Source organism: Rana temporaria, chromosome 6 (genome assembly GCF_905171775.1).
Source record: "Rana temporaria chromosome 6, aRanTem1.1, whole genome shotgun sequence".
Lineage (NCBI taxonomy): Eukaryota > Metazoa > Chordata > Amphibia > Anura > Ranidae > Rana > Rana temporaria.
The window spans coordinates 118,876,820-118,892,553 of record NC_053494.1 but is presented as its reverse complement, the minus strand read 5'-3'; the positions used below and the strand labels follow the sequence as shown (position 1 = coordinate 118,892,553).

General features: G+C 43.3%; 1 protein-coding gene across 1 annotated transcript in view; it reads right to left on the bottom strand.

Moving 5' to 3' along the window:
• The window catches only part of CD28 (CD28 molecule), a 73,355-nt gene extending 58,685 nt beyond the window's left edge, over positions 1-14,670 (bottom strand). Inside the window, exon 1 of the mRNA XM_040357286.1 lies at positions 14,222-14,670. Within this exon, the coding sequence (XP_040213220.1) occupies positions 14,222-14,273 (52 nt within the window). The 5' untranslated portion in view covers positions 14,274-14,670. The remainder of the gene's footprint in view (positions 1-14,221) is intronic.
• Between the last annotated feature and the right edge of the window lie 1,064 nt (positions 14,671-15,734).

Below are 15,734 nucleotides of genomic sequence, written 5' to 3'. Positions count from 1 at the left end.
CTGGTAGTCCGGTCTGGTAGCTTGTAGCGGAGGCTGTTGGTGGATCCGCTGTGCCAGAAAGGTCATGAAGCTTTACTCAGCATGGAGGCAGCAGCAGGAGTATTAAAATATAATATAACTAGACAATGCATTTCCTGAGGAAAATGCGAGTGGGAATGCTGAATAGCTTAATTGGTGAGCCCCTTGCCAAAGACATTCACCATAACCACTACACTATCTTTAGGACACACAGCTTCTTTCTCTATCTGCAAAGTATAGAGTATGCTGACTTCCTGGTCGCCCCTCCCCCCTCAATAGGTTTCCCCTCCCCCCCAGGTCAGTGAGGAGGAATATTGCACTGAGGTCAGGAAAGTTATTTATGGAAAGAAATAACATTACAAACGCTTTTAATTCACAGATCTAATACATGATTTAAGCCTCCAAACAAAGCTTAATAAATCCTCAAACGTACATGCAATTGATACAACGACTACACCGTTTGAAATACACGGCCCTTGTAAACGCATCGATATGAAATTTATGTAGATAAACTTAAAAATGTGGCCATTTCTGCGATTTAGAAAAGAGCGTCTTTGTGAGTTCTGCAGCAACATTTTTTAGATAATTTCACATGAGAGTCTATGAGACATAATTTCTGGCTGTTGCTCCAATAATTAAAACTAAAATACGTATCGCAGAATTGGTCACATTGCCATAAACCAGACAAGCATAGCTACGTTTTGATATAAAAATTGTGTATGAAAAGTAGATCTTGTGGGCGTGAGACCAATTTGTTTCCCCTTTTTGTAAAGATATTTTTAATTACAAAGATCTCCAATGTTAAGGTCACATGACAGACTCTAAATCCCCTCCATAGGATTACATTATAACCTATTGCATTTTTGTGAAAAATTCGCAAAACGTAAATTGCGTTTTCACCAAAAAATTGTAAACGATAACGATCTGAAAAGTCATAGCCGGATAGCTAAATATTTTGTGACCGCTTTAAAGTTTTTTCAGTGTCTGTAAGTGAAAGTATGAAGTAGCTGAAACTTTTGGCATGGCATGTGAATTCAAAGGGGAAAAGGATGTTCTCATTGACTTCAATGTTTAAAAAAAGGGTCTAAAAGCTTAAAATTTATAAAAGTGTAAAAAGTAGAAAAAAACTTGAAGAAGTCCCATCATTAGCTGAACGAGACGAACATTTTTACAGTTGAATGGTCTCAATAGCTGAAAGTATGCCGAAGTTACGCAGAACCAAAAAACTTAAGGAATAATAAGATTACTAAATTTACGGATATCAATACTGGAAATGTTTATTAAAGCATTCACACTAATTAAGATTAATACATTTACGGGTATCCATACTAGGAATGCTTATTAAAGCATTCCCACTAAGTATCACACAGGCATGATTTACAAGCAGTAGTGGTAATAGTAATACATAGCATAAAAACACTTGGGGAATACTTTACAGCATCAGTAGTGGTCATAGTAGTCAATAGTGTACCAAAAAATTGGGACACAGGTGTCTTGACTGAGCTGTAATAGTAGTAGTAGACATTGACAATACAGTGTCAAATCACTCGGGCAAGAGGTGCCATGATGAACAGCAGTCTTAATAAGAGTATATAGGGTGTGAAATAACTGCTGACATAGGTGTCTTGACTGGGCAGCAGAAGCAGCAGTAGTAGTATTAACAGTAGTAGTTGATACAGAGTCATATCACATGGGCAGGAGGTGCCATCATGAACAGCAGTAGGAATAGGAGTATATAGAGTGTCAAATAACTGCTGACATAGGTGTCTTGACTGGGCAGCAGCAGCAGAAGCAGCAGTAGTATTAACAGTAGTAGTTGATACAGAGTCATATCACATGGGCAGGAGGTGCCATCATGAACAGCAGTAGGAATAGGAGTATATAGAGTGTCAAATAACTGCTGACATAGGTGTATTGACTGGGCAGCAGCAGCAGAAGCAGCAGTAGTATTAACAGTAGTAGTTGATACAGAGTCATATCACATGGGCAGGAGGTGCCATGATGAACAGCAGTAGAATAGGAGTATATAGAGTGTCAAATAACTGCTGACATAGGTGTCTTGACTGGGCAGCAGCAGCAGAAGCAGCAGTAGTATTAACAGTAGTAGTTGATACAGAGTCATATCACATGGGCAGGAGGTGCCATGATGAACAGCAGTAGGAATAGGAGTATATAGAGTGTCAAATAACTGCTGACATAGGTGTCTTGACTGGGCAGCAGCAGCAGAAGCAGCAGTAGTATTAACAGTAGTAGTTGATACAGAGTCATATCACATGGGCAGGAGGTGCCATGATGAACAGCAGTAGGAATAGGAGTATATAGAGTGTCAAATAACTGCTGACATAGGTGTCTTGACTGGGCAGCAGCAGCAGAAGCAGCAGTAGTATTAACAGTAGTAGTTGATACAGAGTCATATCACATGGGCAGGAGGTGCCATGATGAACAGCAGTAGGAATAGGAGTATATAGAGTGTCAAATAACTGCTGACATAGGTGTCTTGACTGGGCAGCAGCAGCAGAAGCAGCAGTAGTATTAACAGTAGTAGTTGATACAGAGTCATATCACATGGGCAGGAGGTGCCATGATGAACAGCAGTAGGAATAGGAGTATATAGAGTGTCAAATAACTGCTGACATAGGTGTCTTGACTGGGCAGCAGCAGCAGAAGCAGCAGTAGTATTAACAGTAGTAGTTGATACAGAGTCATATCACATGGGCAGGAGGTGCCATCATGAACAGCAGTAGGAATAGGAGTATATAGAGTGTCAAATAACTGCTGACATAGGTGTATTGACTGGGCAGCAGCAGCAGAAGCAGCAGTAGTATTAACAGTAGTAGTTGATACAGAGTCATATCACATGGGCAGGAGGTGCCATGATGAACAGCAGTAGGAATAGGAGTATATAGAGTGTCAAATAACTGCTGACATAGGTGTCTTGACTGGGCAGCAGCAGCAGAAGCAGCAGTAGTATTAACAGTAGTAGTTGATACAGAGTCATATCACATGGGCAGGAGGTGCCATCATGAACAGCAGTAGGAATAGGAGTATATAGAGTGTCAAATAACTGCTGACATAGGTGTCTTGACTGGGCAGCAGCAGCAGAAGCAGCAGTAGTATTAACAGTAGTAGTTGATACAGAGTCATATCACATGGGCAGGAGGTGCCATGATGAACAGCAGTAGGAATAGGAGTATATAGAGTGTCAAATAACTGCTGACATAGGTGTCTTGACTGGGCAGCAGCAGCAGAAGCAGCAGTAGTATTAACAGTAGTAGTTGATACAGAGTCATATCACATGGGCAGGAGGTGCCATGATGAACAGCAGTAGGAATAGGAGTATATAGAGTGTCAAATAACTGCTGACATAGGTGTCTTGACTGGGCAGCAGCAGCAGAAGCAGCAGTAGTATTAACAGTAGTAGTTGATACAGAGTCATATCACATGGGCAGGAGGTGCCATCATTAACAGCAGTAGGAATAGGAGTATATAGAGTGTCAAATAACTGCTGACATAGGTGTCTTGACTGGGCAGCAGCAGCAGCAGAAGCAGCAGTAGTAGTATTAACAGTAGTAGTTGATACAGAGTCATATCACATGGGCAGGAGTTGCCATGATGTACAGCAGTCTTAATAAGAGTATATAGGGTGTGAAATAACTGCTGACATAATTGTCTTGACTGATCCAAAGGAGTCATGGGAGAAAATCATGTGGTCAGATGAGACTATAATATAATTTTTTGATCATAATTTCACTAACCGTGTTCGGAGGAAGAATAATGATGAGTACCATGCCAAGAACGCCATCCCTAATGTGAAGCATGGGGGTGGTAGCATCATGCTTTGGTGGTGTTTTTCTGCACATGGGACAGGGTGACTGCACTGTATTAAGGAGAGGATGACCGGGGCCATGTATTGCAAGATTTTGGGCAACAACCTCCTTCCCTGAGTTAGAGCTTTGAAGATGGGTCGAGGCTGGGTCTTCCAACATGAGAATGACCCAAAGCACACAGCCAGGATAACCAAGGATTGGCTCTGTAAGGAGCATATCAAGGTTCTGGCGTGGCCTAGCCAGTCTCCAGACCTAAACCCAATAGAGAATCTTTGGAGGGAGCTCAAACTCCGTGTTTCTCAGCGATAGCCCAGAAACATGACTGATGTAGAGAAGATCTGTGTGGAGGAGTGGGCCAAAATCCCTCCTCCAGTGTGTGCAAAGCTGGTGTAAAACTACAAGAAATGTTTGACCGCTGTAATTGCAAAGAAAGCCTACTGTACCAAATATTAACATTGATTTTCTCTGATGTTGAAATAGTTATATTCAGCACTGTAAATACATCAGGTCCGGGGCTTCATCAGGGAATGCATGGCAAGGGACCCTTCAGCGCCCTGAACCGACGACGGGTGCCAGAAAGTCACCGCCGATCCAGGACTCATTCATCTTTATGAATGTGAGTCTGTCCACGGACTCTGTGGACAGACGGGTCCTCTTGTCCGTGACCACCCCACCTGCCGCGCTGAATGTCCGCTCAGATAGTACGCTGGAGGGGGGGCAAGACAATAACTCCAGCGCATACTGAGCGAGCTCGCGGCAGGTGTCCAATCTGGCAACCCAGTACTCCATGGGGTCGTCGGTGCTCATACTGTCAGAAGCACCGACGGACGCCATGTAGTCTGCCACCATGTGGGCCAGCCGCTGGTGGTGACTGCTGCTGCTGCTGCTGGTGGTGGTACTGGGTCGCTCGGTTTGGAAGAACATCCTCATCTCTTCCATTAGGTCCCCTGCTCGGCTGCAGCTGGGTGCAGCCACCTGCTGGGTGAGATGAGGGGGGACAACTGGAGGCCGGGGAGTTGCCTGCTCCAACCGTCTGACAATGGCTGCCTGCAGTTCCTCCATCCGGTGCTGCCTCCGGCTGGCTGGGATGAACTGCTCCAGTTTCCCCTTGCACCTGGGATCCAAAAGGGTGGCCATCCAGAAATCATCCCTCGTCTTGATGGTCTTAACCCGGGGGTCCCTCCTGAGGCATCTCAGCATGTGGGCAGCCATGGGGAAGAGCACAGCCCGCTGTGACTCCTCAATGCTGGCCAGGTGAATGAGGTGCGACTCTTCTTCCCTGAGGCGCTGCTGGTCAAACTCAGACATGCCCAACCCCCGGACTATCGGTGCCCCCAACACCGGCTCTCCCTCCTGACCAGGCCCTGACTCCGGGACGACACCAGCAACCACCTCCTCCTCCTCTTCATCATCATCCTCCTCCTCCTCCTCCTCCTCCTGGTCCTGGCCCTGGTCTCGGTGGAGCATTGCTGCCTCCTCCTGCTCCACCAAGGCACTCTCCCCAGCCTCGAGCAGGCGATCTAGTGTCCTCTCCAGCATGAACAGTATTGGCAGCACGCTATTGAGGCCAATTTGCTCACTGCTGACCATCTTGGTCGCCTGCTCGAAGGAGGACAACACTTGGCAGACCTGGTTTATCTGCCCCCACTGCGCACAGGCGATGAAAGGGAGTTGTGGTGAAGCCCTCTGAGTGCCTAGTTCCATCAGGTACTCCCTCACCGCCCTTTGCTGCTCCCACAACCTCTTCAGCATGTGGAGGGTGGAGTTCCACCGCGTCACACTGTCCACAATCAGCCTGTGAAGGGGCAGATTGTACTTCCGCTGCAATTTGGACAGGGACGCGGTAGCGGTTGGGGAGCGCCTGAAGTGGCTGGCAATCCTACGCGCCTTTGCCACAATGTCACTCAACCCTGGATAAGTGCGCAGGAACTTCTGCACCACCAGGTTGAGGACATGTGCCAGACAGGGCACGTGCGTCAGACTGCCAGCATGGAGGGCGGCGAGTAGGTTGCTGCCGTTATCGCAGACAACCATACCTGGCTGGAGCCTTCGGGGTGTCAGCCACTTCTGGACCTGAGCTTGAAGTGCTTTCAGCACTTCTTCTGCAGTGTGTCTCCGGTCCCCTAAACTAACAAGCTGGAGCACGGCCTGACAGCGCACGTGCCCCACACTTGAGTAGCTACGGGGGCGCTTGCTGGGAGGCTCAGCAGCTGCGGAGACAGTGGCTTGAGGGAGACCAGCAGTTCTCCCCTGGACACCCCGGGGCGGCACCACAAGATCGGTTGCCGACGATCCCTCACCGACGCCTCGGAGGGAAACCCAATGGGCCGTGAAGCTGATGTAGCGTCCCTGCCCATGCCTGCTGGTCCAGCCATCCATTGTCAGATGAACCCTGTCGCTGACAGCGTGATCCAGCGACAGGGTTACATTCTGCACAATGTGCTGGTGTAGGGCAGGGACACCAGTCCTGGCAAAGAAATGGCGGCTGGGGACACGCCATTGGGGTTGGGCCTGCTCCAACATCTGCCTGAAGGGGTTGCTGTCAACTATGTTGAAGGGCAGCAGATGTTGGGCAATAACCCTTGCCAGGAGCCCATTGAGGGAACGCACACGTCGGTCTCCAGGGGGGAAGGGAGTGGTGCGGTCAAAGGCGTCTGAAATCGACGCCTGGCGCCGGACGGCAGTGCGGGACACAGACGTGGAGGGTGCTGTGGAAGTAGAGGTCTGGCTGCCGGTACCAGTACCTCTACTAGAGGGAGCGGGGGGGCATGACCTGCTGGAAACAGATGAAGATGTGGCAGGGGCTGCTGTACCCTGCTCACTTGTGGTGGTGGCGCTGCTACCACCACCACGCTTCATCTCCTCATACAACGCCCAGTGGTTTATCCTCAGGTGCTGGTTCAGGGCTGTGGTACCCACCCGAGCCAAACACTTCCCTCTCTTCACCCTCACTTTACAAATCCGGCAGATGGCCACGGTAGGGTTGTCTGCCACCAGGGTAAAGAAATTCCAGACAGGTGACTTCAGCACCGCCCTCCTGTCAGATGGGGTGACGCTTACTTGCACCTGCTGGGATTCGGTGCGCACAGGTGGAGCTGCCTGCTGCTGCTGCTGCTGCTGCTGCTCCTCCTCCTGACACCTCCTGCTGCCATCACCAGTGGAGACCCTGACGATGGTCTCCCTGGTGGTGACCTGGCGCACCGTTTCACCAGGGTGCCTACCTTCCCCGTCGTCACTGACGTAGTGAGCCGACGCGTCAGATGGCAACCATGATGGGTCACCCTCTTCGCCCCCAGAGATGTCAGACCAAGGGCTGAGATGTGTTGGTCTGAGGGAACCACGTGACATGGAGCCTCTAGCCTGGCTCCGCTGTCCCCTCACCCACGCCTGGGTCTGACTAGGTGCTGCTGTTTCCTGCACCAAAACAGCAGCACCAGTTTGAAGGGATGTCTCTGGGATACTGCCAGCAGGTATCCCATCCTCCTCATCCATCCCTTCAAAAAGGTCCTGACCATCAGGACAGAGCTGGAGGTCTGCCTGATGCATGGCCTCCCCCAAGAGATCCCTATCACTGTCGCTGTCGAACAGTAAGATGCTGGACTCTTGGGGGCTGGGGGGGGGTAGTACAGGCAACGGTGTAATGGTGGTACTACTGTGAGTCGGGACCGACGACTCAGTGGCACTGCTGTGCCCCATGTAGTCCACCACTACTTGAGCCTGAGATGGCAATATCGGGCGGCTGCCCGATGGGAAGAACTCCCGGATCAGGCGTACTCCCCTTGCACCCGATCCTCTACCACTAGTAGGGGCACGAGAGGTACCCCGTGCTGGCAGCGATCCAGCACTGGGAGTAACTCCCCTACCCCTACTGCCACGGCCACGGATGCCGCTCATAATTGCTGATATGTGTGTGGGGGGGTTAAACTTTATTGGGGGGGAAAATGTGAACAAAATGTGTTTTTGTGTTTTTTTTACAAGACAGGCACGCAGACAAAGACGTACACAGACAGCTACTAAACTATAAGAAAAGTAGTACACCAGACAAGGACTACAAAATAAAAAAAAAAAAAAAAAAAGCACTAAACAAACACTAACTTTTTTTTTTTTTTTTTTTTTTTAAACACAAAACACAGACACTAAACACACACTAAGCTAAGCTAGATGAAATAAATGTACACTAACAGTGTGTACACTTACTACACAAAATTTAACTAAACTGAACACAAAACTTAGCTTTTATAAAAGCTCTTTAGGGAAAACTAAACAAAATTTGAACTGAGATGCCTATCAAATATCACTGAACAGCGAACCTGCAAGATCTGACAGTAACACAAGATGAACAAAACTTAGCTTTTAGAAAAGCTCTTTTATAAAGCTCAGCAAAACGTGTTCTGAAATCTCTTGCAAATATAACTGAACAGGGAGGATTGCAGGATCAAACAGTAACACAAATGAAAAAAACAGCACAAAACAGCACAAAACGTAGCTTTGAAAAAAGCTCTTGGGTCTATTGCTTTGAAAAAAGCAGTTGATATACTGGAAAAGATCCACTGGAATCACTAAATAGCAATGCTGGTGATGATCTAAATCAATCAAGAACAAAGACACAGGAAACCAGGAACACAGAAACAGCCTCCACACTCTATAGCCAGCTTCTGAATCTGCAATGAAATGGTGCTGGGAGTGAGCTTATATAATGTCCATGCAGGCAGGTTCCTATTGGTTGCTAACCTGTGACGAGTGTGGAAGGAGAACTCTGATTGGCTCTGATGCAAAAGGGCGGAGCAAATAATCGCGCAATATTCCTATTGCCGAATATTCGCATTGCGAATATTCGGCAATATAAAATGATCGCTTCAGCTACTCGGCCCAATGGCTCTAATCATACCAGCAATGCTTTCAGACGTCTATGGAGATCACTAGGATGTGATCTGTTTTAAAAATGAAACTGTAAAAATCGCTCTGATGCGGAAGATCGGGGCGAGGAAAATAATCGCGCGATATTGCGTTTGCCGAATAATCGCATTGCGATCTTTCTGGAAAATTCAATGAACGCTTCAGCTACTCGGCCCAGGGTCTCTAATGATACCAGCAATGCTTTTAGACGTCGATGGAGATATCTAGGATGTGATCTGATTCAAAAAAAAAATTGTAAAAAATCGAATATTCGGAATTGCGAATATTCACCGCGAATTTCGAAATATAGCGCGATTTCTCGAATATGCTATATTCGAGTCGAATATTCGCAATGCGAATATTCGTGAGCAACACTACTCTTGGGTATATTTGGGACGAGTTCCCACACCAAGTCTGCCTTACATTTGGTTGACCATGGATGGCAATGGGCGGTAGCAAAGCTGCTGTTAAACTGAATAAAAATCTTTGACCTCAGGGCCAGGTCTCTGACAGGAACATGAATCAGATGCAAACACCGACAAATGTGGTGTGGAAACCTGACAGAATTCTAAAGGGTGTCTATATTACCCTTTATTAAATCCCCCATCTATTTTCAGCAGTGTAACTTCAAGGGGTCACCCACACTTGTGGCAGTCCTTGTCACACCTTCCAAAAAGTGATCAGTGGTGGCTTGTTTTTTTCAAGGCCAATTGACAGGCAACTGGGAGGCAATATGTCACCTCCTCCCCATTTGCGCTGCAACTGCATGTATTACACATGCTTGCAGGGTGGTTGTCAAATGCAATATAGGGTATAGTTTTTGCCATTAAAAAAAAATTGTTGCTGTGGCATGTGTACAACCCCATCCAGTATAAGTTTCATCTTATGGGGGTGGTTGAGTAAGCACAAACCTGGCGAGACTTTGTTACATATAAAGACATTAGTTAGTAATGTAAGGGAAAAATGTACATTTGCTTTATGTAATCATTTGGTCACTGAACTTCAAATAAATACTAAAAACACATTTTAGCCAAGTTGCAAATTAGATTTTGAAAAATTACTAAGCAGCCAGGTGAAGAAAACTTTAGGAATACTTCAGAAATAGACACTTCCAGAAGTGTTGATGTTCCTTGTATCCTTTTGCACTCAGTGGTTCCCCCTCTGTTCACTTTTTTTTTTACTGTGTCCTGTAGTGACACAGAAGTTGGTGGGAGGAAACACTGATTGCACTGGGGGCAAGGATAGAATCAAGACATTCTCGGAAGTGCCCGAATCTACCTATCACAGTCCTATGCATTAAATAAATTAGACTGGGAGGGGGGAAGTTTGTCAATGTAAGCAAATGGTGCTCTATTGCCTTACACATTGCTGCCCTTTTAACATATTTCAATCACAGGGCTCTGATGGGATAGTGATTTAGGCATCTTACAATAGGGCAGAAGCGCAAAGTGGATTTTTATCTGTGTAATGGTTCGCGTTCATAGTCAAGTAACAAAGGAAATGCAATGCTGTAACATTGAGTACTGGTGCTACCACCCTGGGTGTGCAGTATTTTAGGGATGTGTGAATCACAAGTGTCTGACAAAAATTACAATATTTTGGAAAATCTTGCAGTTCAAATCTGTGTTTTTCCATCTATGAATTTAGCCATAGGGTTGGTTTCCTGCTTTAACCTGCCAGTTAAATTATAATTAAAGTTCAATTATCACAGCTCCTTTGGGACTTAATAATGATTTTTGATGGTGATACAGATGAAGCAGACATACAACGATTGCATCTATAATATATCTATGAAATAGAAATTGTAGTAAATATGATGCATTCAGTAGAATTTCCTTACAAAAGAATAAGGAATGCTCACTTTACAAGGATTACTGAATAAAGGAAAGCTATGTTCGGTTTAAATACCTAATCATATGTTAGGTATTTTGGGGCAGATCCACAAAAGAATTACACTGGCGTATCTATTGATACGCCGGCGTAATTTAAAATTTCCCGCGTCGTATCTTTGTTTTGTATCCACAAAACAAGATACAACGGCATCTCGGGTCGATCCGACAGGCGTACGTCTTAGTACGCCGTCGGATCTAAGCTGCAATTTGTCGGCGGCCGCTAGGTGGCGTTTCTGTCTAAATCCGCGTCGAGTATGCTTATTAGCTAGTTACGGCGATCCACGATCGTACGTCTGGCCGGCGCATTTATTTATGTCGTTTGCGTTCGGCTTTTTCCTCCGTATAGTTAAAGCTGCTGTTATGAGGCGTACTCAATGTTAAGTATGGCCGTCCTTCCCGCCTAGAAATTTGAAATGTTTACGTCATTTGCGTAAGTCGTTCGCGAATAGGGATTTGCGTAGAATGACGTCACCAGAAGCATTGGCTTGTTCCGGGTTAATTTCGAGCATGCACACTGGGATACCCCCACGGACGGCGCATGCGCAGTTTAAAAAAAAACGTTGTTTACATCGGGTCACAACGTATTTACATAAAACACGCCCCCATCACTTCCATTTGAATTCCGCACCCTTACGCCGCAAAAGATACACTACGCCGCCGTAACTTACGGCTTAAATTCGTTGAGGATTAAAAAAAAAAAAGTAAGTTACAGCGGCGTAGTGTATCTTAGATACGCTACGCCCGGTGCAATAATGCGCCGTTGTACGTGGATCTACCCCTTTCTTTTTAAAAATGTGTTTATTTCCTTACTTAGGATTGGATAATTGAAGTGAACAGAGCTTAACCATATTCTGTAAGTTTAGTTAAAGTGGAACTACACTTCATCTGAACACCACAAACCAAAAATGCTATTTAATTCATGTTTAATATTTAAAGAAAACGCCCCCATCCATTCAGGTCTCCATGCTTTATTTTGTTAAGAATTCACTATGAAAAATACCCTCTAGAATTTCCGGCCATGGCCATCTTGAGTAAGGGCAGATGATTCAGGTAACATTTACTTCCTGGAATTCACCCGCCCTTAGCTCAGACATGCAAGCAGAGAAAAATTTGCTTAGCTAAGAAAGTCCCTCCTTCCCTACTGAAGACTCCTGGGATGTATGACATAATTTGCCTAGGCATGGAAACAAGGAAATAACTGAAGACATGTAAAAAAAAAAAAAAGTTTAAAACAAGCAAATATGATATGCTTTCCTATTTATTTACTAATGCTAGCAGCATATTGATGAAAAATAATCAATGTTGATTGAGAGAGTGAAGTTCCACTTTAAGATACACTTTGAAGTGAACATCTCCTAAATTTCTGGTAAGTCAACCCCGCTGAATGCATGCATATTGACTACAATTTACTGATATAATAGAAACATTTACTGCATGCCAACTTTACCTGTACCATTTGTAGCCAACGTAAGTAAACACACACTACTACTTTAGTATACCAAACTCACTTTATATATTAGAGACATGGGATGAGATTACAAATCATAGAAATACAGAAAGGAGTGCAATACCAAAACGGGACAAAATAATCAAAGGTCATTTTAATTGCTGGTAAGAAAAAAGTTATATAAAAACATCCAATGCATTTTGTAGGCAACACCACTTCCTTTTCATCAGGCTCAACAAAGGATAAAATTTGGACTTCACAAATCTATATTAAAACCAGTATTAAACTTTTGTGGAGTAACAAATTGACAGCAATTGCTGCGCAAATGACTGCCTTCATGTCCCGTAATCGTATTAAAAATCCAATTCCAACTGTCACTTACCAAAAGTTACATAACATGTCAGTTATTGCAGTTTTTGTATGGGATCAAATACTTTTGTATATAGGTTATATATTATAATTTTTATAATAAAAAAAACACTACAGCGTGCCGTTTACTCTTGTAGGATATTTAAGAATCAATATGCAGCCAGGAAGAGGTGGTCTTTATGGCTTTGTTTTTTTTCTCTTGTTAAGTGGGTTTCTTGTTTTCAGGATACTCAAGCAGTCATATGGGCTGCTATGTACATGTTTACAAGTTGATATTGAGTTTCAGTTACCCTGACCTAATTGAACATGACAGTCAACTACTGTTACACATTTAAAAATATTTTAAAGTTAGGAAATATTAATGCTGCCACTGCTGACCTATACCTCTAAAGATTCGACTTCCTTTGCTGCCCTTCCAATTTAGTGGTTTCAGAATTGTCCCTTAGGCTTGATTCACACCTATGCATTTTTAGTGATTTTGCATTTTGCAGATTTGCACTACAGAACATGTTCCATAGGAAACCATGGTAAATGGACTGTAGAGCAAATCTGCAAAATGCAAAAAGCAGTAAAACTGCATAGGTGTGAATCAAGCCTAAGGAAAAATTCTGAAACCACTAAATTGGAAGGGCAGCAAAGGAAGTCGAATATTTAGAGGTATAGGTCAGCAGTGGCAGCCTTAATATTTCCTAACTTTAAAATATTTTTAAATGTGTAACAGTAGTTGACTGTCATGTTCAATTAGGTCAGGGTAACTGAAACTCAATATCAACTTGTAAACATGTACATAGCAGCCCATATGACTGCTTGAGTATCCGGAAAACAAGAAACCCACTTAACAAGAGAAAAAAAACAAAGCCATAAAGACCACCTCTTCCTGGCTGCATATTGATGTGCATTAGGATGTGATAAGATTCAACTTACTCCAATTTAGTGGTTTCAGAATTATTTCTGAGGCAGTGATTTATAGCAAACATGCAGATCAGAACTTCTGATGTCCTGTGTGCTTGTTTCAGGTCAGTGAATCAGAAGTTATTGCAATCAGAGACAGCCAAGCAACTAGCATTTTCAGAAGAAACTTAGCAATGACAAGCCTCTGTATTTCTCTTAGTAAAACTTATTTTATAAGCTGAAAGATTTAAATGTTCATTAGGCACAAACATACATAAAACCACATAATACATAGGGAACTTTCTTGATTGAGAAGATGATGATTTACTGGAGCTGGATATAGATCAATTTAGTTAGTACATGTATTACATAAGGCAGCAAGTGTATCATTAAACAGAAACTAGAAGCAATTGCAGCTGCTGAATAGTAAAATTCAAACAGTTGCTAAAGACTACAGCCTAGAATTGCTCCTTCCACTACTTAATTTTATTAGCTCAGTAATGATTAAAAAAAAAACTGTGGCTATCAGGTTCAACCTTTAATACCTATAGCTGGCATGATGTTGTAGAACACAAAACCAACAGTGGAAAATCCATTATAATTCCACATATGTCAGGTGTATTGTTACTTGTAACCAATAACACCAGCCAGCAAATTAATTTGTTAACACATCGCCTTTCCTAAAAGGAACCTTTTACCTTTTTTTTTACCTTTACTAAAATACATGCATTTAATCCATAATTAAACTTGATAACATACTGCATATATTTTACAAATAGCTAAAATACAGGTCCTTCGAGAGGTGTCATAATCGTATAATGGAACAATTTGATAGTATAACTGATATATTTGCATTTAGAACCAAAATAGTTTTTACTTACCTTTACACTGAACCAATGTGACCAGACCTGTTAGAATTATCCACAGAACCATGGCTGCATTACGTCTTAGAACTTAACTCAATGCATCTGTGGGGAATGACATACGTAACTAGGGTTCAGGTAAATTTTGGGTTATTCATTCACATATCAGTTGCGTGCAGCAGAAGAGGGCCTCCACACAACGACAGCATATTCTACTGCTCATCAGACCCCAATGTAAATGTGACACCTGTTTCTATCATTTTTTCCTATGCTTATCTCCGCCTCTATCTTACCAAATCTATCACACTATAGGCTTTCATTCAGCCCTACTACATACTAGGCAGGAAACCAGGCTGATGACTTCAACTTTTCTGCCCAACGTTTTAAGCAAAAACAAGAATATGTTATAGACAAATGATAAATTATTTTCATTTCCTCATTCTTTTACTTTTTCCAGCGAATAGCATTTAGTTTATAAGAAATACAGCAGAAAATTTTACATAGCACATGAAGTTGACTTTCAATTTCTTGCAGTCATTTTTCTTCACATTAAAGTGACAATAACGCTGATCCAGATGGAATATACAAAGGAATTCAGCCTTGGGCTCCATGCACACTGGAAGCTAAAAAAAAAGCTATAAAAAACGCCAGTAGCTTTGCAGGGAGCCTTTCAATGTTTTTTAGCATTTTTGCAATAGTGTTTATTAGCGTCTTTCAGTGTAGCTTTTTTTTTTCAATGGATAAGAAACGCTAAAAAACGCTGGTGAGCAGGGTTTTTGAGCGTTTTTGAGCAGTAATGAGCGTTTTTCAGCGTTTCGCGTTTTTTAGCATTTTTTCCTGCCGAAAAATGGCACTTTGAACGCAAATTTCTGGTGTTCAGAAAAAAGCCCATAATCTCCACTGCTCATTAACACTAAAAAACTTCCATGTGTGCATGGACACATAGGCTAACATAGAGTGCAGTTTATGGGCTTTTAAAAAAAAGCCAAGACGCCAATAAACTACGGTTTATCAGCTTCAGTGCGCATGGAGCCTTACATTGTAATATGGATTTCTACAGCATCTCATATATTTAGAAAAAGGTGTTTATTAGCATGATCATATCCAATTGGTACAAGCTATAAGAAGTCGGGGGTCTATGGAAGAAATTAGATGTGTAACATTAGATTACAATATTACATATCAATGCAATCCTACTGTCACAAAATTGGGGCATTTACTCTCCGGATATATACGGATACATATCAGGTAAAAATGTACACTGCTTAATTTCTCAGAAAACTTTTATTTTGAAGTCAGAGGAAATTGGTACATGCCTTTTAGTTATGAACCCCATCTTGCAATTTCAGACTTTGCTAATAATTACAATTTCGATACAGAAAAATCTTTGCCTAAAAAATATCGCAGCTATTTATGACTAAACACATTATCACACAAATGTGCCAGTTCATAACGGAAACGGATCAGTTTGTAAATAATGCTTCCATCATTTTACGTAGCACTACCTCCTTGGAATCAACAACACATGGCT